This window comes from Salvelinus namaycush, chromosome 2 (genome assembly GCF_016432855.1).
Source record: "Salvelinus namaycush isolate Seneca chromosome 2, SaNama_1.0, whole genome shotgun sequence".
Lineage (NCBI taxonomy): Eukaryota > Metazoa > Chordata > Actinopteri > Salmoniformes > Salmonidae > Salvelinus > Salvelinus namaycush.
Genome location: NC_052308.1, coordinates 7,827,884 through 7,853,492, shown reverse-complemented (window position 1 = coordinate 7,853,492; position 25,609 = coordinate 7,827,884). Strand labels below are relative to the sequence as shown.

At 42.6% G+C, this 25,609-nt stretch overlaps 1 protein-coding gene across 1 annotated transcript in view; it reads right to left on the bottom strand.

Moving 5' to 3' along the window:
• LOC120020282 (metabotropic glutamate receptor 4-like) overlaps nt 1–25,371 on the bottom strand; it is a 229,727-nt gene extending 204,356 nt beyond the window's left edge. The window contains exons 1-3 of the mRNA XM_038963839.1: nt 25,357–25,371; nt 25,103–25,192; nt 15,411–15,944 (exon numbers count right to left, since the gene is read on the bottom strand). Coding sequence (XP_038819767.1) covers nt 15,411–15,944; nt 25,103–25,192; nt 25,357–25,371 — 639 coding nt within the window. The remainder of the gene's footprint in view (nt 1–15,410; nt 15,945–25,102; nt 25,193–25,356) is intronic.
• Nucleotides 25,372–25,609: the final 238 nt, after the last annotated feature.

Genomic DNA, 25,609 nt, shown 5'->3' with positions numbered 1-25,609 from the left:
GAGCGCTGCTGTTAAGGACGTGCAGGAAGTCCATTAATAAAGTACCTTCTGTTTAAAAAAGTAATAATACATCTCCCATAGCTTCTGGCCACAGAGCAACTTTGCCATCGTGTTTAGCAGAATGTTTACTTCAGTGTTTATTTAGTCCCTACTTGAATTGTAATTTCACAGATAACACAGTGGAAATGGATTTTTGTAGATCAAGACATGCCAGGAGGAAAGGGAAGTAAGTGAGTGTAGCAGTGTCACGTTTCTGTCGTGACAGTTAAAGATAGAGGGAAGGAGGGGGTTTGAAGTTTGGCAGTTTATTTACAAGAGAGGAAATGTAATTTAACCAACCGACCTGTTGTCTTTCAACTCTTGCCTTTCCCCACAGCAGAGAAAGTATACAAACTGAGGAACGTGACTTCTGACAGGACTGTGTGTGTGTGTGTGTGTGTGTGTGTGTGTGTGTGTGTGTGTGTGTGTGTGTGTGTGTGTGTGTGTGTGTGTGTGTGTGTGTGTGTGTGTGTGTGTGTGTGTGTGTGTGTGTGTGTGTGTGTGTGTGTGTGTGTGTGTGTGTGTGTCTGTGTGTGTGTGTGTGTGTGTCTGTGTGTGTGTGTGTATGTCTGCGTGTGTCTGCGTGTGTGTGCGTGCAGTGAGGCAGAGGAAGTTCTAATGTTTCAAACACATGTAACCCCATGAGATGGCGATAACATTGGGGGGTGGAGGCACGTCAAAATCTGCCCCAACTCTCTCTACACACCTATGCAAGATTAGAACAGAGACTTGAGAGGTGAGCAGTTGGGCCGTCCCCTTTAGGGCAGTCAAGCACCTATTCGACAGCAGCCTTCACTTGTGTCCCTGTTCCCTTTTTTCTCCGACTCTCTATTGATTGACCTTTAAATGGGAGGCAGGGACCGTCAGGGAGTAGACTGAAGCGGACCACCACAAACACCTTCCCTTTAACCCTAATAGATCTGTACTCATGTCACGACACATCTCTCCAGTCAACACACAATGGGTCAACAAATCTTATGAAGAGGTTTCTAAGCTTTTCCGCAAATGCATTCAACGAGAGCCAGTAACTCAGGTGCTCGCGTTCATTTAAAATGTAAACGAATCAAAGAAAGTGAGTAAACTAACTAGCAGCATGAGTTGAAGAATCCTGAAGTTTATTCCTGAGTGCTAATCTTCTTTGAACTCTTTATTATCCGTAACAGCTTTGCATTATTCATAAGAACGGCTCTCTTAACGCCTCATGCATAAAATGACTCCTGATTGCACGCTAGGAAATATAACTTTTACTATCTGTTTGGGAAAAACTTGAAGAAAGGAGAACTAGCTATGAACATTATGCACAGTGATAGCACAGTGATGGCACGCTATGAACATTATGCACAGTGATGGCACGCCACAGTGCAGGTGTCAATATTACATCAAGCGTGTTGAGAAATGTTACGGTTTGTGTATAACAACATGCCAGCGATCATAACAAATGTGATGAGGATTCTCTAATTAGCCTATCTGGGCTTTGTTGACCGAGGCATATTCGGTTGGTACTATAGCTAATCCCCCATGAGCCTTTGCTGCTGTGTACTGTGATAAACAGTAAACGACTGCCTAGTTGTGAAATTTATAGGTGAGGGCATCTGCTATGCAAATTAATAATGAAATCACACAGCATGGCTAGTCTCTTAACATTAATTATCCTTTCCTCAGCTGCCTGTCACAGTAGCTCCGTTTTTCTGTAGGAAAAGCTACACAGAGATGTTCTGCAGCTCAGGGCCCCGTGCTGCCATTACGTAACCACAGAGTAAAATATTCATCATGCTGCTCTGGACCACATCTGTGTGTAGGAGATATGCTGAGGAAACAGTTCTCTTTAAAACCTGCTAACTGCACGTGTGTGGCTGCTACTGGGAGAGGCTGCTACTGGGAGAGGCTGCTACTGGGAGAGGCTGCTACTGGGAGAGGCTGCTACTGGGAGAGGCTGCTACTGGGAGAGGCTACTACTGGGAGAGGCTGCTACTGGGAGAGGCTGTTACTGGGAGAGGCTGCTACTGGGAGAGGCTGCTACTGGGAGAGAATGCTACTGGAAGAGGCTGCTACTGGAAGAGGCTGCTACTGGGAGAGGCTACTACTGGGAGAGGCTGCTACTGGGAGAGGCTGCTACTGGAAGAGGCTGCTACTGGGAGAGGCTGCTACTGGGAGAGGCTGCTACTGCGAGAGGCTACTACTGGGAGAGGCTGCTACTGGGAGAGGCTGCTACTGGGAGAGGCTGCTACTGGGAGAGGCTGCTACTGGAAGAGGCTGCTACTGGGAGAGGCTGCTACTGGGAGAGGCTGCTACTGGAAGAGGCTGCTACTGGAAGAGGCTGCTACTGGGAGAGGCTGCTACTGGGAGAGGCTGCTACTGGGAGAGGCTGCTACTGGGAGAGGCTTGCGTGCAAATGGGCCTCATTGTGTTTGGGGGTGTGTGGGGAGGGAATCGGGTGGCATTTTTAGGGTGTGTGTGTGTTTTTTCCGTCTGGACTGGCCTAGTCAGTACCAAACATGGTATGTACCATGTACCATGGTACCATGTGTGTAAAAAAGTGTGTCCTGCTCCTCTTTCCTCTACCTAACTTCCCCTCACAATCCCGTCAATTTACTTTATGTCCCGTTAGTTTTGGCTGCTCACCTTCGTTATCCCTCACCCATCATAGCCCTGCCATTCCCAACCAATCAGAGCGCTTCGAAATGCGCATCTGGACACTGCACCCGTCCACTCAGGTCAGAGTGTTATCGTCGTCTGAAGGGAGAAGACACGTTTTCTGAGGACTTTTTATTGTTGACAGTAACACCAATGTCTGAATGTTGTGCGTGTATAGAAATGTAAATTGCAGGGTGGTTTATTGGTGGTTTTACATGCTGTATAATAATAGGTAATTACCACTAATTACTTAAAGTTACTTTGATAACTTTCAGCCAAATATTCTACTGTATGGCTGTAACTATTATTTAATGTCAGAGTTGCCAATGCTGCTTTGTGTATTATTTATCGTATGTAGTATTATTCTGTACTGCCATAAGTAGTATTAATGCATTGGTTGCACAAGTTATTTTACAGAAGTTGTTTAATTATTTTATTGGTAAACATAGTATTTTGCATGCACACGCTACAGCAGCATTTTCCATTGTGGCCTTTATTTAAGGTGTTTTATTGCTCTGCCATGGGCGAGCTTCTAGAGTCATCCCAGACGGCTCTTGGAGCTTGCACATGCCAGAGTAATTTACGACCCGTTGGCACCAGGTAGATTCTCAAACCAGTCTGAACATAGAGAGTGCCATAAATCTTGACCCCTTGTCAATCCAAGTAATTAGTTTATCTTTCTCCAAGAGGTGAATGTTTAAGTTTATGTTTATAGTGATGCTGTGTTAATAGCCTTTTGTAGACATGTTATAAGTGTAATGCCATTAGCCATTTATTAATGTACTTACAGTACCAGTCAAAAGTTTGGACACACCTACTCATTCAAGGGTTTTTCTTTTCTTGTACTATTTTCTACATTGTAGAATAATAGTGAAGACATCAAAACTATGAAATAGCACATATGGAATCATGTAGTAACCAAAAAAAGTGTTAAGCAATCAAAATATATTTTACATTTCAGATTCCTCAAAGTAGCCACCACTTTACCTTGATGACTGCTTTGCAGTCTTGGCATTCTCTCAACCAGCTTCACAAGGTACTCACCTGGAATGCATTTCAATTAACAGGTGTGCCTTGTACAAAGTTAATTTGTGGAAGCTCTTTACTTCTTAATGCGTTTGAGCCAATTAGTTGTGTTGTGACAAGGTAGGGGTGGTATACAGAAGATAGCCCTATTTGGTAAAAGTCCATATTATGGCAAAAACAGTTCAAATAAGCAAGGAGGAATGACAGTCTATCATTTAACTTCTATAGGGTAGGGGGCAGCATTCGGAATTTTGGATGAAATGCATGCCCAAATTCAACTGCCTTCTTCTCGGGCCCAGAAGATATGATATGCATATAACTGGTAGATTTGGATAGAAAACACTCTAAAGTTTCCAAAACTGTTAAAATAGTGTCTGTGAGTATAACAGAACTGATTTGGCAGGCGAAAACCTGAGAAAAATCCATTCAGGAAGTAGTTTTCTTTTTGGTTTTGTAGTTTTCTATTCAATGCCATTACAGTATCCATTGACTTAGGACTCAAATTGCAGTTTATATGCCTTCCACTAGATGTCAACAGTCTTAGAAATTGTTTCAGGCTTGTATTCTGAAAAATGAAGAAGTAAGAGCAGTCTGAATGAGTGGACCCTAAAGTGTCACAGAGCTTTTTCATGCGCGTGACCGAGAGATTGCGTTTCTTGTTTACCTTTTAAATTGATGACGTTAATGTCCGGTTGAAATATTATGGATTATTTAGGCTAAAAACAACCTGAGGTTGAATATAAACATCGTTTGACATGTTTCTATGAACTTTACGGATACAATTTGGATTTTTTTGTCTTCCTGTTTTGACTGCGTTTGAGCCTGTGGATTACTGAAGAAAACGTGCGAACAAAAGAGGTTTTTGGATATAAAGAGACTTTATCGAACATTTATTGAGTAAATGAATGTCTGCTGAGTGCAACCATATGAAGATCATCAAAGGTAAGGGATTAATTGTATCTCTATTTCTGACATGTTCTACTTGGCTATTTACAGTTTGTAATGATTTGTCTAGTGGTCTATGTTCTCAAATAATCGTAAGGTATGCTTTCGCCGTAAAGCATTTTTTAAATCTGACACCGTGGTTGGATTCACAAGAAGTTCATCTTTAAACCTATGTAAAATATGTTTTGTTTTCTGAATTTTTATAATGAGTATTTCTGTATTTGAATTTGGCGCCCAGCAGTTTCACTGGCTGTTGAAGAGGTGGGACGCTAACGTCTCACATACCCAAGAGAGGTTAAGACATGAAGGTCAGTCAATCTGGACAATTTCAAGAACTTTGAAGGCTTCTTCAAGGAAAGCGCAATGATGAAACTGGCTTTCATGAGGACCGCCACAGGACAGGAAGACCCAGAGTTACCTCTGCTGCAGAGGATAAGTTAATTAGAGTTACCAGCCTCAGATTGAAGCCCAAATTAATGCTTCACAGAGTTCAAGTAATAGACACATCTCAACATCAACTGAATCAGGCCTTCATGGTCGAATTGCTGCAAAGAAACCACTACTAAAGGACACCAATAATAAGAAGAGACTTACTTGGGCCAAAAAACACAAGCAATGGACATTAGACCAGTGGAAATCTGTTCTTTGGTCTGATGAGTCCAAATTTGAGATTTTTGGTTCCAACCGCCGTGTCTTTGTGAGACGCAGAGTAGGTGAATGGATGTTCTCAGCATATGTGGTTCACACCGTGAAGCATGGAGGAGGAGGTATGATGGTATGCTTTGCTGATGACACTGTCTGATATTTATTTAGAATTCAAGGCACACTTAACCTGCATGGCTACCACAGCATTCTGCAGCGATACACTATCCCATCTGATCGGCGCTTAGTGGGACTATCATTTGTTTTTCAACAGGACAGTGAGCCAAAACGCCTCCAGGCTGTGTAAGGGCTATTTGACCAAGAAGGAGAATGATGGAGTGCTGCATCCGATCACCTGGCCGCCACAATCACCTAACCTCAACCCAATTGAGATGGTTTGGGATGATTTGGACCGCAGAGGGAAGACAAAGCAGCCAACAAGTGCTCAGCATATGTGGGAACTCCTTCAAGACTGTTGGAAAAGCATGCCAGGTGAAGCTGGTTGAGAGAATGCCAAGAGTGTTCAAAGCTGTCATCAAGGCAAAGGGTGGCTACTTTGAAGAATCTAAAATATATTTTGATTTGTTTAACACTTCTTTGGTTACTACATGATTCCATATGTGTTATTTCATAGTTTTGATGTATTCACTACTTTTTTACAATATATAAAATAGCAAAAATAAAGAAAACACTGGAATGAGGAGCTGTGTCCAAATGTTCTCTAATGTTCACCAGTGAGATCCAAGAAAAGCAGGCACTGTACTCTGGCTATCCTGACTGATCCTGATGTGATTGAACTAACTGAAACATGGCTTAAGCCTGATGAATTTACTGTGTTAAATGAGGCCTCACCTCCTGGTTACACTAGTGACCATATCCTCCTCAATCACTTTTATAACTACTGTTTACAGGCCTCCTATACAGCGTTCCTCACTGAGTTCCCTGAATTCCTATCGGACCTTGTCATCATAGCAGATAACATTCAAATTTTTGGTGACTTTAATATTCACATGGAAAAGTCCACAGACCCACTCCCAAAGGCTTTCGGAGCCCATGGATTTGTTTGTTCTGTTTAGGGTGGTTTTGTTTATTAAACTGCGCCGTTGTAAATCAGTTTTTGCTCTCCTGCGCCTGACTTCTCTGCCGCCAGTAGGCACCCCTACAACATTTCACCTTCAGAGGTGAATTTATCAAACCTATTGCTTTGAAAAAAAGTGTTGGCATTTTTCCGCAGTAATAGCTACTGTAAATTGGACAGTGCAGTTATATTAACAATAATTTAAACTTGCAGCCAATATAAGACACTTATATGTACCGACATTTATTGTTTCTCTAAAATCTGCGATCGTGACACAATGCGCTGCATGATTTACAACTGTCCCGTTGACGGGATGCCTATCCCTAGTGAAGACATCAAAACGATGAAACAACACATATGGAATCATGCAGTAACCACAAAAGTGTTAACAAGATGCAGCCCAGCCTCCCAGTGGGTGCAGTGGTTCCTCAGGACAGGCTAGAACCAGTATGAGAAAGGAGCTAACATAATGCAGCCCAGCCTCCCAGTGAGTGCAGTGGTTCCTCAGGACAGGCTAGAACCAGTATGAGAAGGGAGCTAACAAGATGCAGCGCAGACTCCCAGTGAGTGCAATGGTTCCTCAGGACAGAGTGTGCAAAGCTGTCATCAAGGCAAAGGGTGGCAACTTTGAAGAATCTCAAATATAAAATATATTTTGATTTGTTTAGCTCCCTTCTCATACTGGTTCTAACCTGTCCTGAGGAACCACTGCACTCACTGGGAGGCTGGGCTGCATCACTGTTGAAACTGTTAATTACAGTTCGCAAAACAATGTCCATTACAGGCTAGAACACTACAATGCAAGAAGATAACGGTAGCTTCCAGCTCTGTAGGCTACGTTTCCTTGCTATCTTACAGCTGAAGCTAACATCAATTCACTGCCCTAGTACCCACTACCTTGTTTGTGACAATATGCAAACTATAATGCATAATATTACTTATTTCACGAAAAACATTATTATTTCACTTTAACTCCCCCACCTAACATCTCTCCCAGTCAAGATTATCTTTGCTCGAGCCTCGAACTGAGTGTGTGTGTGAATGACATCATGGGTCTTAGAGACAGCGTGCACTTTTATATAAGAAGAGATTGCTTCTTCTATGCAAATATTGTTGATCAGTACAATAAAATATGCCCCAAATGGAAGGGAAACAGATTGTTTTTCATCTGTAGCCCCATGAAATCAGCCAAAACAAGCTCAAAAACTCAGTGCATGCACACAATTCTATAGACTATGTATTCACCTGTATTTTAAATATGCTAAATCTAGATTTACCATTCAAATGGTTGTCACTATGTTATGTAGTTCGATTGTAAAAAAAAATATAGAAAATAAAATTGTGTGACTTTATAACTGGTTTACTACTGCATACATTAATACATCTCAAACGTAATGATATTGAACTCAAAAGATCTGTCTGGATCAAGTGCCATTCTGTGACTTTGGCTAATACGTCTTGTTTTTTTCTCTTGGTATCGCAGATCGCGATACTAAACTTGGTGTTGTGACAACACTACGTACCGCTAGCAGCATTTTAGCTAGCACATAACAGTATGTGGCTATCTAGTCTATGTTTTACATGCTCTTCAACCGATCGCTGCCTGCACCTGCCCGCCCATCCAGCATCACTACTCTGGACGGTTCTGACTTAGAATATGTGGACAACTACAAATACCTAGGTGTCTGGTTAGACTGTAAACTCTCCTTCCAGACTCACATCAAACATCTCCAATCCAAAGTTAAATCTAGAATTGGCTTACTATTACTAAAAAAGCATCCTTCACTCATGCTGCCAAACATACCCTCGTAAAACTGACCATCCTACCGATCTTCGACTTCGGCAATGTCATTTACAAAATAGCCTCCAATACCCTACTCAATAAATTGGATGCAGTCTATCACAGTGCCATCCGTTTTGTCACCAAAGCCCCATATACTACCCACCACTGTGACCTGTACGCTCTCGTTGGCTGGCCCTCGCTTCATACTCATCGCCAAACCCACTGGCTCCAGGTCATCTACAAGACCCTGCTAGGTAAAGTCCCACCTTATCTCAGCTCGCTGGTCACCATAGCAGCAACCACCTGTAGCACGCGCTCCAGCAGGTATATCTCTCTGGTCACCCCCAAAGCCAATTCCTCCTTTGGCCGCCTCTCCTTCCAGTTCTCTGCTGCCAATGACTGGAACGAACTACAACAATCTCTGAAACTGGAAACACTTATCTCCATCACTATCTTTAAGCACCAGCTGTCAGAGCAGCTCACATATTACTGCACCTGTACATAGCCCATCTATAATTTAGCCCAATCAACTACCTCCTCACCTACTGTATTTATTTATTTATTTTGCTCCTTTGCACCCCATTATTTCTATTTCTACTTTGCACATTCTTCCACTGCAAATCTACCATTCCAGTATTTTACTTGCTATATTGTATTTATTTCGCCACCATGGTCTTTTTTTGCCTTTACCTTCCTTATCTCACCTCACTTACTCACATTGTATATAGACTTATTTTTCTACTGTATTATTGACTGTATGTTTGTTTTACTCCATGTGTAACTCTGTGTTGTTGTATGTGTCGAACTGCTTTGCTTTATCTTGGCCAGGTCGCAATTGTAAATGAGAACTTGTTCTCAACTTGCCTACCTGGTTAAATAAAAGTGAAATAAAAATAAATAAATAAAAATTCAAATGTATGTATATAAGGAATCATTCTAATTCTGAGAAACTGTCAAAGACCCTTTCCACCCCAGTCATAGACTGTTCTCTCTGCTACCGCATGGCAAGTGGTACCGGAGTGCCAAGTCTAGGACCAAAAGGCTTCTCAACAGCTTTTGCCCTCAAGCCATAAGACTCCTGAATAGATAATCAAATGGCTACACAGACTATTTGCATTGTGACCCACCACTCACTGTTCTTCAAACAGTGTGTATTCAAGGCTCTATTCATAACAGTTCAACTGTTTTACCTTGTTAGCAAGCAAATAGATCAAAATTGGCTAGACTTGAAATATAAAGATTAGCTGGCTACTCACTAGCCCTAACACATCCGACACTGTAAACACCACAGTGTATATATATCAGACATTCACTCCAACACTGCAAACACGTCAATCAGTGGCGACCCGTCTTTCAGGGAAGAAAACTGTTTTGAGCCCCACATATTAAAAAAAGGCCTGTTTTGCATGTAATTCTGGCATTAATTCATGTCACATATCAGTTTAGTAAACAATGAAGAAAATCACTGAGTTAATAAAGCAGCATCCAAACTCTTTCTTGAGTAAGCAGCTCCAAAATGCAGGTATTTCAGCCTAGCTCAGTGCTTTCTGTGGTGGAGGGGCCGTGATTGGCTCAGGGTTCTGTCACTCATGGGTACACTACTTCACCGCAGAATCTACGGGAGAGCTAGGTAGTTCAAGCCCCCTTGGGTGCTGCTATAGATTTACAGTAGACGTGCCTGTCCAAGAACGCTCAAGGTCATTGGCCACAGATAAAACTATGTCAAATTACGTTATATCTTGCATAGCTTTGATTGGACTGATCATGTCAACATCATACTTCCAACATCTTAGCTAGCAAACCAGTGTCGTGTCTTTGGCATCATTAAAAGTGAAGACTGTTATTTTATTAAATATATTCTGTAATTATTATTACGTGATTAAACTAATTATGTAAATGTAATTAACTAGGAAGTCGGGGCACCACGGAAAATTTTCAGATTACAAAGTTATAATTTTCCGAATATAACTCTTCAGATATTTTAATAGTCTTCCGTTGAAGAATTATTCTTTACCTCACGTCAGTCTCATTCCAAACGTCGTAAATTGTTGGTTGTCTGCACAAACCCAGCCTTTACTATGAATCATCCATACAACAATTGGTTCAATCATTTATTTACTAACTAACTAAATAATCACAGAAATGCATAAACAAACAAACAGTATAGTATATGTTACTAACAAATGATAGGGAAGATTCCCTAGTGGGATAAGCCGATATGACGGCTTGGTGGACAAAGGGAAGTGGGTGTGGACTGAGAAAGATCGGGAGAGACAAAAGGGATCACTACACACAGTTGATAATTATATTAATTGAAATGCTAATCCTTTGCACATGAACGCTCACTCATTCGGGAATAATTGCAATCAATAAATATTTACGCCCATGTGTCGTGATCTTTTCATTTTGAATCCGGTCCGTCTGCTGGAGAGTTCATCCGAGTCTCTCTCTCTCTCTTTCTGTTTTCCAGAAGATCAAAGTATTTCGTAGTTAGAATGGATACATCAGAGTACCATTCGGAAATGTTCTCATAGAATAGATGTTTCGGCGGTTGTCGGTATTATAATCCCAGGTTTCCATAATTTCTAGCTGCAGACTAGTAATTAGTATCCAAGATTTGCTCTTATTCTGTCGGGATCGATAGTCTCAGAGTTGAACCATTTCCAGCAGTGTAGCCAATGCTCCACGTGGTATGGTTAGGAATTCAATAACTATTCACAATCACAACTCACGCTGTGGGTTTGCTTAGTCTAAACTACTCGCAATCACAGCTCACACTGTGGGTTTGCTCAGTTTTACTTAATCCTGTGCCACCTCAGCTTACAACGAGGTAAGCGTGGCCTGAAGAAGATTTCCTCAGGATAGGGTTTTATTTGTAACAATAGAAAAGGCGGTTCTATGATGCCTGATCATGTCTGTGCTCACGAGGGCGAGCCAATCATTTATTTAACTTTAAAGGGAATACAATTCTCTCACATTAAAGGTTTAACATTGTCACGAATGTCGTCAGGGAAACGACCGGACCAAGGTGCAGCGTGGTGAGCGTACTTTTATTATGATTTTGAATGTCGCCAACAAAAACAAGAAACAACAAAAACCAACGTGAAGCTTACTAGGGCTATACAGGCCACTAACAAAGTCAACTACCCACAACTAAGGTGGAAAAACAGGCTGCCTAAGTATGATTCCCAATCAGAGACAGCTGTCTATCGTTGTCTTTTATCATGACTGTATGTTTGTTCTACTCCATGTGTAACTATGTGTTGTTGTATGTATCGAACTGCTTTGCTTTATCTTGGCCAGGTCGCAATTGTAAATGAGAACGTGTTCTCAATTTGCCTACCTGGTTAAATAAAGGTGGGAAAAAAAAAAAAAAAAAAAATCACATCAACAATCTACTAGCAAATCCTTTTAAAACCTTGTCATATGAAGAGAAATAAGAGATAAAACATCTCTGTGCTCATCGGCCATAGGACATAAACAAGTCAGAAATCGTAAATTCAACAATAAATGGTTTGGAAAGAAGCAGTGGCAAACAACGAGCATTGCAAAGCAATCAGTATTTTGCGACCCCTCCCTGCTACTCAATGGAGAAGGTGTGTTTTCCAAGTCTGGGTTTAAGGATTTAAAACATCTGTCTGAAAGGGTCACAAAACATGAGAATTTTGCATCACAGGTAGACAATGCAGGTAAACTGGGATTACTGGGGAAATCAAACATTGTGGCTCAGCTACACACCACACATAGACGAGCCATGACCTTCACAACCAACAAACAGAGGAGAATAGGTATGTGTAGAATGAATGCCAGAATTATAGCATGCATGAAATAGTGTGGCAATTGTGAGACAGCACTGCAGGGCCATGACGAGTCGGCCGACTCCTGCCTAGGCATTTTCAGGTGTATTTTTGAATCCGATGCGTGAAAGAGATTACAGGCTACAAAGCCATTATGACAACCAACACCTTTTTAAGGGTACATCATCATCGTCGCGATCCAATTAAAATGCAGCACCATAGGCCAGAAAAGGTTGAATGCATTGGCCATGCTGTCAATCCAGCATGACGTCATCCAGAGAATGACAGACTTTGACTACAAAATAATTGAGAAGTTTGCCCACAAGGACCCCCACGCCACCGTTCTGGTCAAGTGAGCACAGTACAACAATGGTGAGTCCAAAAATATGTCTTGTATGATGCATAAGTGGTGTAATATGCCAGTGAGATGTTTATACTGTAGCTAAGAAAGTAACACTATATGTATGTTATGTAAGAAGCTAAGTAGCCTAAGATTTTGGATCCTCTCCCACTCAGAAGTTAGCCTACTGTTCTGACTTGGTGGTGCAGCCTATAGCCTGTTTTAGAGAAATGTCATCATCTAATATTGTAAGAGCTTTCATTGTCTGCTTATGTCTCCCCGTTATTTATTACACGGTTCTGACTTGGTGGATAAGGAGAATACTATAAGAACAGCCCATGTTCTAGTTTCTGTCGCTGTCCATTTAAATAGTGCTGAACGAGGCATATAGGCTACGTCCGTCTCAGCTCGCTCATGTCTTGTGTCTTATCTGTTCATCGTTGCCTTAAGCCATAGTTAGTTTGTACATCTTCATTTTCACATTGCTTATATTCACTGAGTATACCAATCATTAGGAACACCTTCCTAATATTGAGTTGCATCCCCTTCTGCCCTCAGAACAGCCTCAATTCGTCAGGGCATGGACTCTACAAGGTGTCGAAAGTGTTCCACAGGGATGCTGGCCCATGTTGACGCCAATGCTTCCCACAGTTGTGTCAATTTGGTTGGATGTCCTTTGGGTGGTGGACCATTCTTGATACATACGGGAAACTGTTGAGCTTGAAAAACCCAACAGCGTTGCAGTTCTTGACACAAACCGGTGTGCCTGGCACCTCCATCCATACACCGTTCAAAGGCACTTACATATTTTGTCTTTCCCATTCACCCTCTGAATGGCACACATACACAATCCATGTCTCATTTGTCTCAAGGCTTAAAATTGTTCTTTAACCTGGCTCATCTACACTGATCGAAGTGGATTTAACAAGTGACATCAATAAGGGATCATAGCCTTCACCTCGATTCACCTGGTCATGTCATGGAAAGAGCATGTGTTCTTAATGTTTTATATATCCAGTGTAGGACTATCTCATTAGTATCTTATTCATAATTTGTGACCTGTTTCAGGAAGCTAGGCGTATGTCGCACGTCACTACTTCACAGGAGAGGCATTTGAACATATTTACATTTTTTAAATAAAAAATAGTTTTTTTGCCAGACACGCCTTCTGGAATATGTGAACTTTCATGTGCCATAATAACAAACTTGTATTACATCTGTAAATACGAATACAATTGTTAAATTACAAGCCAAGTTGTTTTAGCCACGAAAAAGGAAGGAACCTTCCCGCTAGCCATGATTGGCTGAGATAATGGATGGGCTGGACATGAGTTTGGATTGTTCTGCCGTGTAGCATGCTTCTGTCTATAATGTGAGCTGCTCAGTATGTGTAGATTGTCCTTTCTACAGCGGTGTTTTTGAAAGATATAACGTTTGCCATCAAGAACTACAAACGTTTTGCTACTTTTCTCAACAACATTGACGCCATGAATTTAGCAGGTGCTACTTTCTGCTTTAGCTACCTGCAGATTCATACTACAGCTATGACAATGTTTGTATTGGTAGTAGTGTGAGTTGCGATTATGCCAGTTCATTGTTTCACTAGCTACTGTAGATACATGTCTAAACAAAAGACGCCACTTTGCCAGATGATTACATGACCCATCAAGTTAGTCATGTGTGTCTGGGGGTGTTTATGGCCATCTATTGTATTTCATGAACATGTGTACATGTCTAGACAATAGTGACCCATCCACTTAGCTAGATGTGGCTGGGGGGGTGGTTATAGCATTTATTTAACATGACCCATCAATTTAGACAAGTATGTCTGGGTAAGAGTCATCTAATAATTATTAAATATTTATGAAATATTTTTAACTGGACACTTTCTGTTTTTGATATTGTTACTATGCAAGTGACCATTTCACTGTACTGTTTACACCTTTATCAGAGACAGTACTGTGAAGAACAACATGACCTGCACCAAAGTTAGATTAGGATATAGGCCAAGGACTAGATCAAATGTATTTTTACCTGGATTTTTTTCCTTATTGTAGTCTACTACTTTTACCACTTTTAGTCTTGAAATCTTTGGTTGTTTACTACACTACTCACTATGTTTAGCACATGGCCTCACATGTGAATCCTTAAAGAGATGGATGGGGCTAAGGCTTAAGAGGGTGTGAACGATGCTGAATGGGGGTAAACAAAGAAGAGCTCTCCAGTAGGTTTACCAAAACATTCAATAGCCATTTTCTCAAAATTGGGGTTACATGTTTATCAACTTTCAAAGCAGAATTACTTTCCCATTGTTCCTCAACTGCAGTGTATGATATACCGTTTTCTACTTTTATCCCATCTTAAAAAAACACAATTTCAAATGTTGCTCTCTTTCTCTCTCTCTCTCTCTCTCTCTCTCTCTCTGTGGTGACTTTATGAAGAGTAAAGTTAAGGTCTCAACATCTTGCTTAATTTATCTTTACTAACATCTATCAGAATTTCTGTTGCTGTCCATTTCGAAAGTGCTGAAGGAATAGGCCTACTTCGTCGCAGCTCATTTTCTTGCACTTGCTTATACTTAGAGCTCAGTGTTAAATACATGAAAACAAACATTATGAATTTACTGAACATCAATGTAATAATGTTTGTGTGTGGTTCAAAAGTCAAAACTCATGTCGGCATGTATTATTATTGAAGGAGAATGTGGTTGTTATCGAGTTACAACAATCCACAAGGAGCCAGTAGAAACAAATGTTATTTAAACGAGTCAGACATCAGCTATGGTTTTGAAAATGGCAGTAAATGAGAGTGAGTAAAATGTTTTGCTGCCAGACGTGGCTCAGCTGATAGCCAGGTGTAGCGGTGATAAGGATTCACTCCATGGTGCTGAAAGGAAAGCTCTGCGGTCGGGACAGCTGTATGTAGGCCCTAACAGTTTGTGGGCACCATTTGTCACCGTTATAGTACATTTAATGCATTGTTTATTGTTGTGTTGTGTAGTGGCTTCGCTGGCCTGCATCTATAAACATTGGTTGAGTTTGAGCCACCAAGAGACGCTCACACTGTAAACACTCCACCACAAGCACACAACCATGTAGTGAAGAACCCCCATGGGGTGATCCTTACCTTGAAGAGCCGCAGTATGTTGGCCACCATGATGGACACAGAGCTGGACGAGGCTCCAATGACTCCCACTACCCTCTCAGGCTTGGTGATGATGGGTGCTCCCCCGCCAAGACACTTGACGTCCGTCCCGTCCTTCTCGATGAGGGCCTGGACGAAGGTAAGCGACTGCTCCAGGGCGTGGGTGTCCCGGGAACACGTGTCTAGAATGCGTGCTCCCAGCGTGATGTTGGGCAGCAGAGAATGGTCGTTGTTGATACGGTCGAGGGCGAACAGCATGGCCTCCAGACGATGGATCCCCTTCTCCTTCTTCAGCTCCCCGCAGGCCTTGCCTTCGTTGCCCCTGGCGTGCACGGGGAACAGGCCTCCCAGGGAGATGTCTCCGTCGATGCGGATGGAGTTGAGGTGTGTGCCGCCCGGGCCTTTGGGTTTGGCAGCCTGGGCGGTCATGAGAGAGCAGTAGAGTAGAAGTAAGAGCCTGATCAGGCTGCCTCTGTGACATAGCCTGTCTGTCCGATGCAAAGCACACCCCTGGAGCTGAGACACCATGACCACAGCCCAGACACGAATACAGACACACTCTAGAACCCAGTGGAATCAGGAACACAGAGAACACTACTTTATGTCATGGGGGTTAATCTTAATAATACCTTTCGAAGCGGTGGGCACAGAACAGGTGACGTGTCTTGTTGCTTTGCTCTAAGTTTGGTTCTTCAAAGGATATATCCTCTTCTTTTCTTATCTTTTTCTTTCCTTCTATTCTCCTCACTCCATGGTCTGACTAGTGTGGTGGGCAGCTACTCCTCTGCCCGCTGTTACTCACCACCCTGCCTATGGCGATCCCTCACAGGAGGCATTAAGAAGAGCAAAGGTGAATGATAAGCTCTTTTTTCCCCCTCTCTCTCTCTCCCTCCTTCTCTTACTCTCTCCCTCCACGTCGATCAGGAGTTTTTAATCTCTCCCCTTCCCTTTGGGGTGGAGGGGGGGTTGGTTGATTCGTGTCAGAGGCTTCAGGCCACTCGGCTCAATTCTCCGGGTTGCTGAGTGAATTCCTGCAAGATAAAGCAGAGGAGGAGTGATGAGAAACACCACACAGAATGAGAGGGGCTAGAGATGAGAGAAGGGATTTGTGTTGGTTTGAGCTTTTCACTGCTTTCTTTTTCTGTCAAAACTCTCTTTGCTGCAATCCTGTGTGGAATGATGAGACACATTTTTCTCTCACATGCCGTCTTTCACTCTCACATGCTCTCTCTCTCTCTCTCTCAATTCAATTCAATTCAATTCAATTCAAGGGGCTTTATTGGCATGGGAAACATGTGTTAACATTGCCAAAGCAAGTGAGGTAGATATTATACAAAAGTGAAATAAACAATACAAATTAACAGTAAACATTACACATACAGAAGTTTCAAAACAATAAAGACATTACAAATGTTATATTATATTATCTCTCTCTCTCTCTCTCTCTCTCCCTCCTCCCTCCCTACCCACCCACCTCTCTATCTTGAATTTAAAAAGGGTTGCCATGGACTCCCAAGGTCAAAAGGCATGAAAGTTAGCTCCCACACGCCTCTTTTCAACATAGTCAATAGGAAAACTAGCCTACTGTACAAATGTGCCTACCATTGTTATGTTGCAAAAAAAATTGTATGACGTGTATTCTCATGTCTTGATTACATGTACTATATCTCTTTCGGTTCTTACTGTAAGTACTTAAATCAGATATTTCCTCCATACAATTATGTTGCTTCTGTTGATTAGTTCTTAACCTTTTCTGATCGTTCCTGATCCAAAGATGACATTAAGGCAACATCAGACCAACATGTTAAGATGACGCTAAGGCAACGTCAGACCAACATGTTAAGATGACGCTAAGGAAACATCAGACCAATATGTTAAGTGTCTTTTATAGAAATTCCACATTCCTATTGACACCTTTTATCCCTTCTGTTGAATGACAGATCAGAGAGGAGGAAGATATTGGATGAATCATCACACTTTCTCCTATTGGAGTCCTCTTTTCCTATTCTTCCATCAGCACGTTTCTCACTCCTTTCTTTCCCACAAAGCTGGCATATCGGAGTCTGCACCTTGTACGGCATCAAACCATAGGGATGGTTTCTCTGAAGAGACTGTGAAATGGTAATTGCAATATTACTACAGGAGCAGAGCTGTTTGATACAGGAGTAGGTAAGAGGAGAAATGTCCCCAGAAGAACTAGCTCTTCAAAGTTTAAACCCATATAGCGTGACTTGCTTCTTTAACTGTACACGCCCACATTCACTTGTGGGAAGATATTCCAATATCTTGTCCCAAGATAGCCCAAATTGGATTAAATTCCATCTCTATGCCACTTATCATTTTCATATCATTTTAATGATTTGGTTTAACTTGACGTGAGTACGTTCACACAAATCCTAGTCAAGCACAATGTACAAGCAGTGTGTCATTGGAAAATCTGCCACGCAAAATCAAACATTGAGAGCTTTTTGATAGTCCAAGGCAATATCTATCTGTGATGGGCCCCCATTAAAAAAGTATAATACTGAGTGAATTGGACACAATATACTGTTGCATAAAGAAACTATATCACCAAAGGTGTAGCCCACCGATCTGCTGCACCATCCCCAAATCGAAGTCACTAATCCCATGCCTTATTCAGCGCAGCAAATATAACAGGCTAGTGGCCATTCCTGAAAAAGGGTTTTCGTTTTTGAGATCCCCCTACCCGAGGTAGAACAAAACACAACCATGTTTTTTCACATCTCTTATGTCTCCCATTTATGAAATGGATGGTTGTGAAAAAAATATTATACTGCAAAAGTGTGTCATGACTGTCCTGTGAGGATCAGAATGGGTCAGATCAGACTGGGGGGGATGGTAACCAGGCCTCTCTGTCTCCCACAGAGGGGGAGCTGCTGGATGATCGACCGTTTACACCCTGTCGTAAATTACAAGAGAGGGAGACTTTCTTTCTTTACCCGCCAGTATTGGCTAAAGGAACGTTCCTTTGTCTCCAGAGAATTTTGCCTGCCCTAAACTCTAACGTCCAAAAAGTGGATAATGGAACAGTAATTCTAACATAAGAATGTGGAAAACAATATAATATCTCTTTTCATTTTGTGATGTCATTAACAACTGTATGCATGAAATTTAAATACTGTAACTGGGAAAGTATATACACTTTAAGGAAACTGTCAAGTGTCCATCCAATATGTTATGTAGTATATAATATGAACATTTATGAAGGTATTTGTGTTAAGATTGGAATGGGATTTTTTTATTTATTTTTTATTTCTAATGAGATAATAGTTTTTGACATCCTTTGTACATTAAGTAGCCATGCCCCAAGTGAGGTCAGAGAGCTTGTCAGCTTGCTCTAGACTACATGACAAGTCATTGAAGCCATGGACAACTAAGAAGAAGAACATTGTGACCTCTTGTGCAAAATCAGAGTGCAACATTTCTATAGGCTATTAAATTGTATGAGAAAATAGAGCGATGGCCTCTATTAAAAAGAGGAGGATCCCATCAGCTTTCTATAACCTAGGCCTACAATATTTATTTAACAACTTTCCTTATATTAAGCACATTGCTTCTCTTTATAACAGGAGTTTAGCCTACCTGGCTGGCATGAAAATTAACCACGGGAAAAGTGTCCTCCATTCTCTATTTAAGTGAATACATTACATGTATTTTTCCCCTGCCCCCGTTTCGAGACAAGTGCATGATAATCGTCCATGCTAAATCAAAACAAATTTTGGACATATATTATTTAGCATATGTAAAGACAAGATTAAGTGAGGAATAGTCTGATGGGTGACAATATCAGCCCATCACTTTTGAATTATATATTAGCACTTGTGAATGATGTCCAGCCTGTGTACACACTTCATCAGTCTCTCATTCACAATTCGACAAGCACTTGATAATGCCTCGAATTTTCCGGCGACATCCCCTTTCTGTCGCGGTAATGCCCCATAAAAAAATCCATGCCTTTTGCGGCCAGTGACCATTGTACCCTTGGACTTAATATAATAATTATAATTCCATTCTCCCAGCTGTGTTTTCCGAAGCACCTCTCACTCAAGTTTAAAAAAGCAATGCATGCCTTTTTTAGCAACTTTTTCAAATTATAGTCTCACACCTCATGTAGCCTAGGCCCTGCTTAGCTTCAGAGGCAAGTCATCAGTGGGATGCAGGGTGGTATGCTGCTGTAGTCAGGGAATGCATTAATCATTATTGATGTTGTCTAAATGTTTGTCTATTTGCTTTTGTTATGCACATTCTTTGCATGAACCTGTTTCTTAGGCAGTGGTGTGTGTTCACGGATGCCAAGGGGAAGTCAGGCTTCCCCAAAAATGTGAATAAAAGAAAAACAATTATATAACAATTTACCTTTCGACTCTGTGTTTTAAACATTTTCCTTCAATTCGCAAGTGGCTGAATTTATCTGATCTGATCTAACCATAAATTCATATATTGTGCCACCGGCCTTACACAATTGAAGTTCAATATGTTGCCTAAAAATGTTGTAGGCTCATGTTAACTAGATAGCTAATTTAGCTGGTTCATTGTTGCCTCTGCGAGGAAGTTAGGCTACGAAGAATTTTTGCCAGGTAGCCTAGTCTAGGACAACAAAAACTAAAAGTGTGTACTACTGTATGACAGAGGCATAGACCCTTTTGCCAACATGAAAGAGAGGGGAATGGCATCTAGTCTACAAGTAGGGTGAGTTAAGTTCTTTCTACTTGCGCGCACACACACACAGACACACAGATAAATCAGTGCCATGGACAGCCACATGATATTTAGCAATTTTGATTGGACTAAATCGTTTTTGGTAATTTAACGTTTTCACTGTATTAGACTAAGCATATAGCCTAGTTTATTTGATGATGTTTAAAAGTTTAAGTAGAAATAGTGCTGCAATAGTGGTGCTGTTGTCTTTGTGCTGACTTGGGGTAACTCTCTGGTTCTAAATCAGTCGTTGTTTCGTAAACTGTCGGAAACATTAACTTGCTTGATCATAGGTCATGTAACTTGTTTTAACTTCTCTAGGATAGGGGGCAGCATTCGGAATTTTGGATGAAAAGCGTGCCCAAATTAAAAGGCCTGCTATTCATGCCCAGAAACTAAGATATGCATAGTATTAGTAGATTTGGATAGAAAACACTGAAGTTTCTAAAACTGTTTGAATCATGTCTGTGACTATAACATAACTTATTTGGCAGGCGAAACCCCGAGGACAAACCATTCAGATTTTTTTTTTTTAGGTCCCTCTCTTTTCAATGGGTTTTCATTGGGAATCCAGATTTCTAAGAGACCTTCTTGCAGTTCCTATCGCTTCCACTGGATGTCAACAGTCTTTAGAAATTGGTTGAGGTTTTTCCTTTGAGAAATGAAGAAGTAACACTGTTCAGATTGAGGCTCGAGGGAAGTTTACTCTTTGTTAGAGGCGCGTTACACAGAGGCTCGCTACATGTTGTTTTCCTCCGGTATTGAACGCAGATCATCCCGTCTTCAATTTTATCGATTATTTACGTTAAAAAATACCTAAAGTTGTATTACAAAAGTAGTTTGAAATGTTTGGACAAAGCTTACAGGTAACTTTTTAGATATTTTGTAGTCACGTTGCGCAAATTGGAACCGGTGTTTTTCTGGATCAGACGCGCCTAATAAATTGACATTTTGGATATATATCAACGGAATTAATCAAACAAAAGGACCATTTGTGATGTTTATGGGACAAATTGGAGTGCCAACAAAAGAAGCTCGTCAAAGGTAAGGCATGAATTATATCTTTATTTCTGCGTTTTGTGTCGCGCCTGGAGGGTTGAAATATGATGGTCTGTGTTTGCTTGGTTGCTATCCTCAGATAATAGCATCGTTTGCTTTCGCCGTAAAGCATTTTTGAAATCTGACACGTTGGCTGGATTCACAACAATTGTAGCTTTAATTTGGTATATTGAATGTGTGATTTCATCAAAGTTAAATATTTATAGTAATTTATTTGAATTTGGCGCTCTGCATTTTCACTGGATGTTGGCCAGTTGAGACGCTAGCGTCCCACATATCCCAGAGAGGTTTTAACTTGTTACATGCAATATTTGCTTTGGGGACCCTACTGGCCCGATGTGGCTCTCCGGTTTTGTGATGAAACAAACATGTGTGGATGAATTTATTCCACCACTGTGTGACTGGTCTTTTTGTTCTCTCTGCCTTATTGTATATCACAATGGTGTATGAACTAATGGGTTATGGAGCAAACAATGCAATTATCACAACATAGGTTGTAATATGGCTTTTTTCCCAGCTTGGCATGCTTAGTGATTTTACCCACGCACCACTACTGTTCTTAGTTGTTAGTGGTTTAGCCTGCTTTGGGAGTTTAAAGCAAATATGGTGCCTAAATGAAGATACTGTAGTTCACTCCATTGAAAAGATTTGTCAGTTCTAGTCTACTAAATGGGGTGGGTCTCCCATAGACACCGATACAATAGCAGCGGGGTCTGGTCTACTAAGAAATTCAATGAAATTCAATTAATTTTCTCTGTTTAAAGTTCAGGTGTATAGGCTAACCTCTATTCGTCGTTATTGTCACGCCCTGATCTGTTTCACCTAACCCTGAGCCTGCCTGCCATCCTGTAACTTTGCTCCACCCCTGGATCACTGAACCCCCGCCTGTCCCTGACCCTGAGCCTGCCTGCCATCCTGTACCTTCGCTCCCACTCTAGATTATCAACCCCTGCCTGCCTTGACCTGTCGTTTGCCTGCCCCTGTTGTAACAATAAACATTGTTATTTCACACCGTCTGCACTTGGGTCTTATCTTGATTCCTGATAGTACGAACTGGCCATGACTGACCCGGCAGACTTGGACCAGCTCCGCAACACCATCTTCTCCCAAGGATCCACCATTAGTAGACACGAGGAGTTACTTTGCGGTCTGATGGAAGGGTTCCAGGCCGTGGCCGAACGTCACAACCTAACCTTGGACGCATTGCGGGAGCAAATCCGTTGGTTGCCTACTAGGCGGCCTACCACGACGGTAAACTCCCAACACTTCTGTAACCCGGCTGGTAGCAGCGCCATCACCCCGGTTTCCGGGGAACCCCGCTTACCTCCTCCTTGAGCGCTACGATGAAGATTCCAGAACCTGCCGTGCCTTTCTCTCCCAGTGCTCCCTCGTTTTCGAGCTACAGCCTTCTTCGTTCTCCTCGGACCACTCAAAGATAGCATACATTATTACGCTTATGGGCCACGTCAGTGTGGGAGCAACAATCCACCGTCTGCCTCAGTCTGGAGGTATTCGTGGCGGAGGCGAGAAAACTTTGGGTGAGAGGCTGCCCGGAAGTTACTCCAGCTTCGGCAGGACACCCTCAGTGTGGCAGAGGATGTGGTGGAGTTCCAGATGCTAGCAGCGGAGGGTACCTGGAACCTGGAAGCGCTGTTCGACACGTTCCTGTACGGATTATCGAGGAGTTAAAGGATGAGCTGGCAGCCCGAGAACTACTGACGGATCTCGACTCACTCATCACTTTAACCATCCGGATCGATGGTCGGCTACGGGAACTTAGGAGGGAGAAGAGGTCCGATTGCAGTTCCAATAGCTCACTCAGTGATCCCACCTTGCAGCTGACGAACTCCGGAAGTCCCCGACGTCTACGTCCCGAGTGGATCCGAACTTACCCGAGTCCCTCCAAGAGCCTCCGGAGACTGTCGATTCACCTCTTCATGAGCTGATGCAGCTCGGCAAGGCTAGGCTGTCTCCGACAGAACGCATATGCAGACTTGAGATGCAGAGTTGTCTGTATTGCGGTACTGCCGGTCATTTTGTGTCTATGTGTCCCTTCAACAGACCTAGCTCATTCGTTGGAGTGAGTACACTGGTGGGTCTTAAAGATAATTGTTCTTCTCCCATTACTCGCCCCCCCCCCCCTCTCCATGCCACCCTGTTGTGCGGTGACCAGTTCAAGTCTCTGCAGGTACGATCCAATTCCTGCTGGTTGACTCGTCTCAGGTTGCCGTGGTATTGGAATTATCTTGGCTCCAGTGACACAATCCCTCCATTGACTGAGCTACTGGTGCCATTGTGGGCTGGAGCCTGTCCTGCCACACTCCTTGCCTGAAGTCAGCTCTGCCTGCCCCGGGACATCTTTCTGGGGGCTTGGAAATTGCCCCGGACCGCTCCGCAGAGTACCAGGACCTCCGGGAGGGGTCCTTCCGCAGCACCGACCGGTATCCAAGAAGGATAGCCAAGACATTTCCCCCCGCTCCAAGATCGTTAGCCCCTCTGCTGTTCGTCCTCTGTTGCCCCGTACCCTCTGTAGATTTTGTTCCTTTTCTGTGTCTAGATTCAAAACCATGTCTGATTGCCCCTTGTCTTCTGTTTCTAGGCCCATCCCTCCCCCATGTCATCGATGGCCAGCCAGCATACACGGTGAGATGCCTCCTGAGGGTTCGACCACAGAGCAAAAGTTTTGAGTACCTTGATGACTGGGAGGGTTACGGCCCGGAGGAGAGGTGCTTGGTTTCCGCTAAAGACATCTTGGACCCGGGTCCTCATCGTCAACTTTCACCACCAGCACCCCAGTCAACCAGGTATCCGCCCAGGTGGAACGCCAGGTGGTGTCCCTAGAGGGGGGGTACTGCCACGCCCTGATCTGTTTCACCTGTTCTTGTGCTTGTCTCCAGCCCCCTCCAGGTATTGCCCATCTTCCCCATTATCCCATGTGTACTTATACCTGTGTTTTCTGTTTGTCTGTTGCCAGTTCATCTTGTTTGTCAAGCTTACCAGCGTTTGTTCCTGTCAGCTCCTGTCTTTTCCCAGCCTCTCTTTTTCTCATCCTCCTGGTTTTTGACCCTTGCTTGTCCTGACCCTGTACCCGCCCGCCTGACCACTCTGTCTGTCCCTGACCCTGAGCCTGCCTGCCGTCCTGTACCTTTGCTCCCACTCTGGATTATCGACCCCTGCCTGCCTTGACCTGCCGTTTGCCTGCCGCTGTTGTTACAATAAACATTGTTACTTCACACCGTCTGCACTTGGGTCTTACCTGGATTCCTGATAGTTATGGAGAACTGCTTGTGAAACAATGTGGACACTGGGCACACACTGGTGGAATCAATGTTGGTTCAACATAATTTGTCTATGTATTGTGACTTGGAATCAATGTGGAAAATACATTGGATTTGAAAAAAATCATTGTCCAGTACGGTACTATTTTCATCTCATTTCAACTAGCATTGTAAACATTGAAATTAGGGTAAAACTTAAACTTATATACATTGACTTAACCTGACTAACAGTTTATACATCAATCTAATTTCAACATAATCATCAGAACTATGCATACATTGAAATTGCATTGAAAATTGCACATAGAAATGGAAAAAATATTTTTCACTTTCCTAATATTGAGTTGCACCCCCTTTTGCCCTCAGAGCAGCCTCAATTTGTTGGGGCAAGGACTCTACAAGGTGTCGAAACCGTTCCACAGGGATGCTGGACAATGTTGACTTCAATGCTTTTCACAGTTGTGTGAAGTTGGCTGGTAGTGGATCTCTACTCCAAATAGCTTGTTCCATCTCGTCCCACAGATGCTCAATTGGACTGAGATCTGGTGACTGGGCAGGCCACTGCAGTAAGCTGAATTCACTGTCATGTTCATGGAATATTTCCTGGACAATCCTAGCCTTGTGGCATGGGGCATTATCCTGTGAATTTGTTTGTGTGGCACCTGACCACACAACTAGACAGTAGTCCAGGTACGACAAAACTAGGTCCTATAGGACCTGCCTTGTTGATAGCATTGTGTGTAGGCCAGTGACACAACATCTCAATTGAATCCATTTTAATTTCAGGCTGTAACACAACAAAATGTGGAAAAAGTCAAGGGGTGTGAATACTTTCTGAAGACACTATATATACACACCACATGACGGGATACCTGCTCGTCGAACATCTCATTCCAAAATCATGGGCATTAATATGGAGTTGGTCCCCCCTTTGCTGCTATAACAGCCTCCACTTTTATGGGAAGGCTTTCCACTAGATATTGGAACATTGCTGCGGAGACTCGCTTCCATTCAGCCACAAGCGCATTAGTGAGGTCAGGCACTGATGTTGGGCGATTAGGCCTGGCTCGCATGTCGGCGTTCCAATTTATTCCAAAGGTGTTCGATGGGATTGAGATCAGGGCT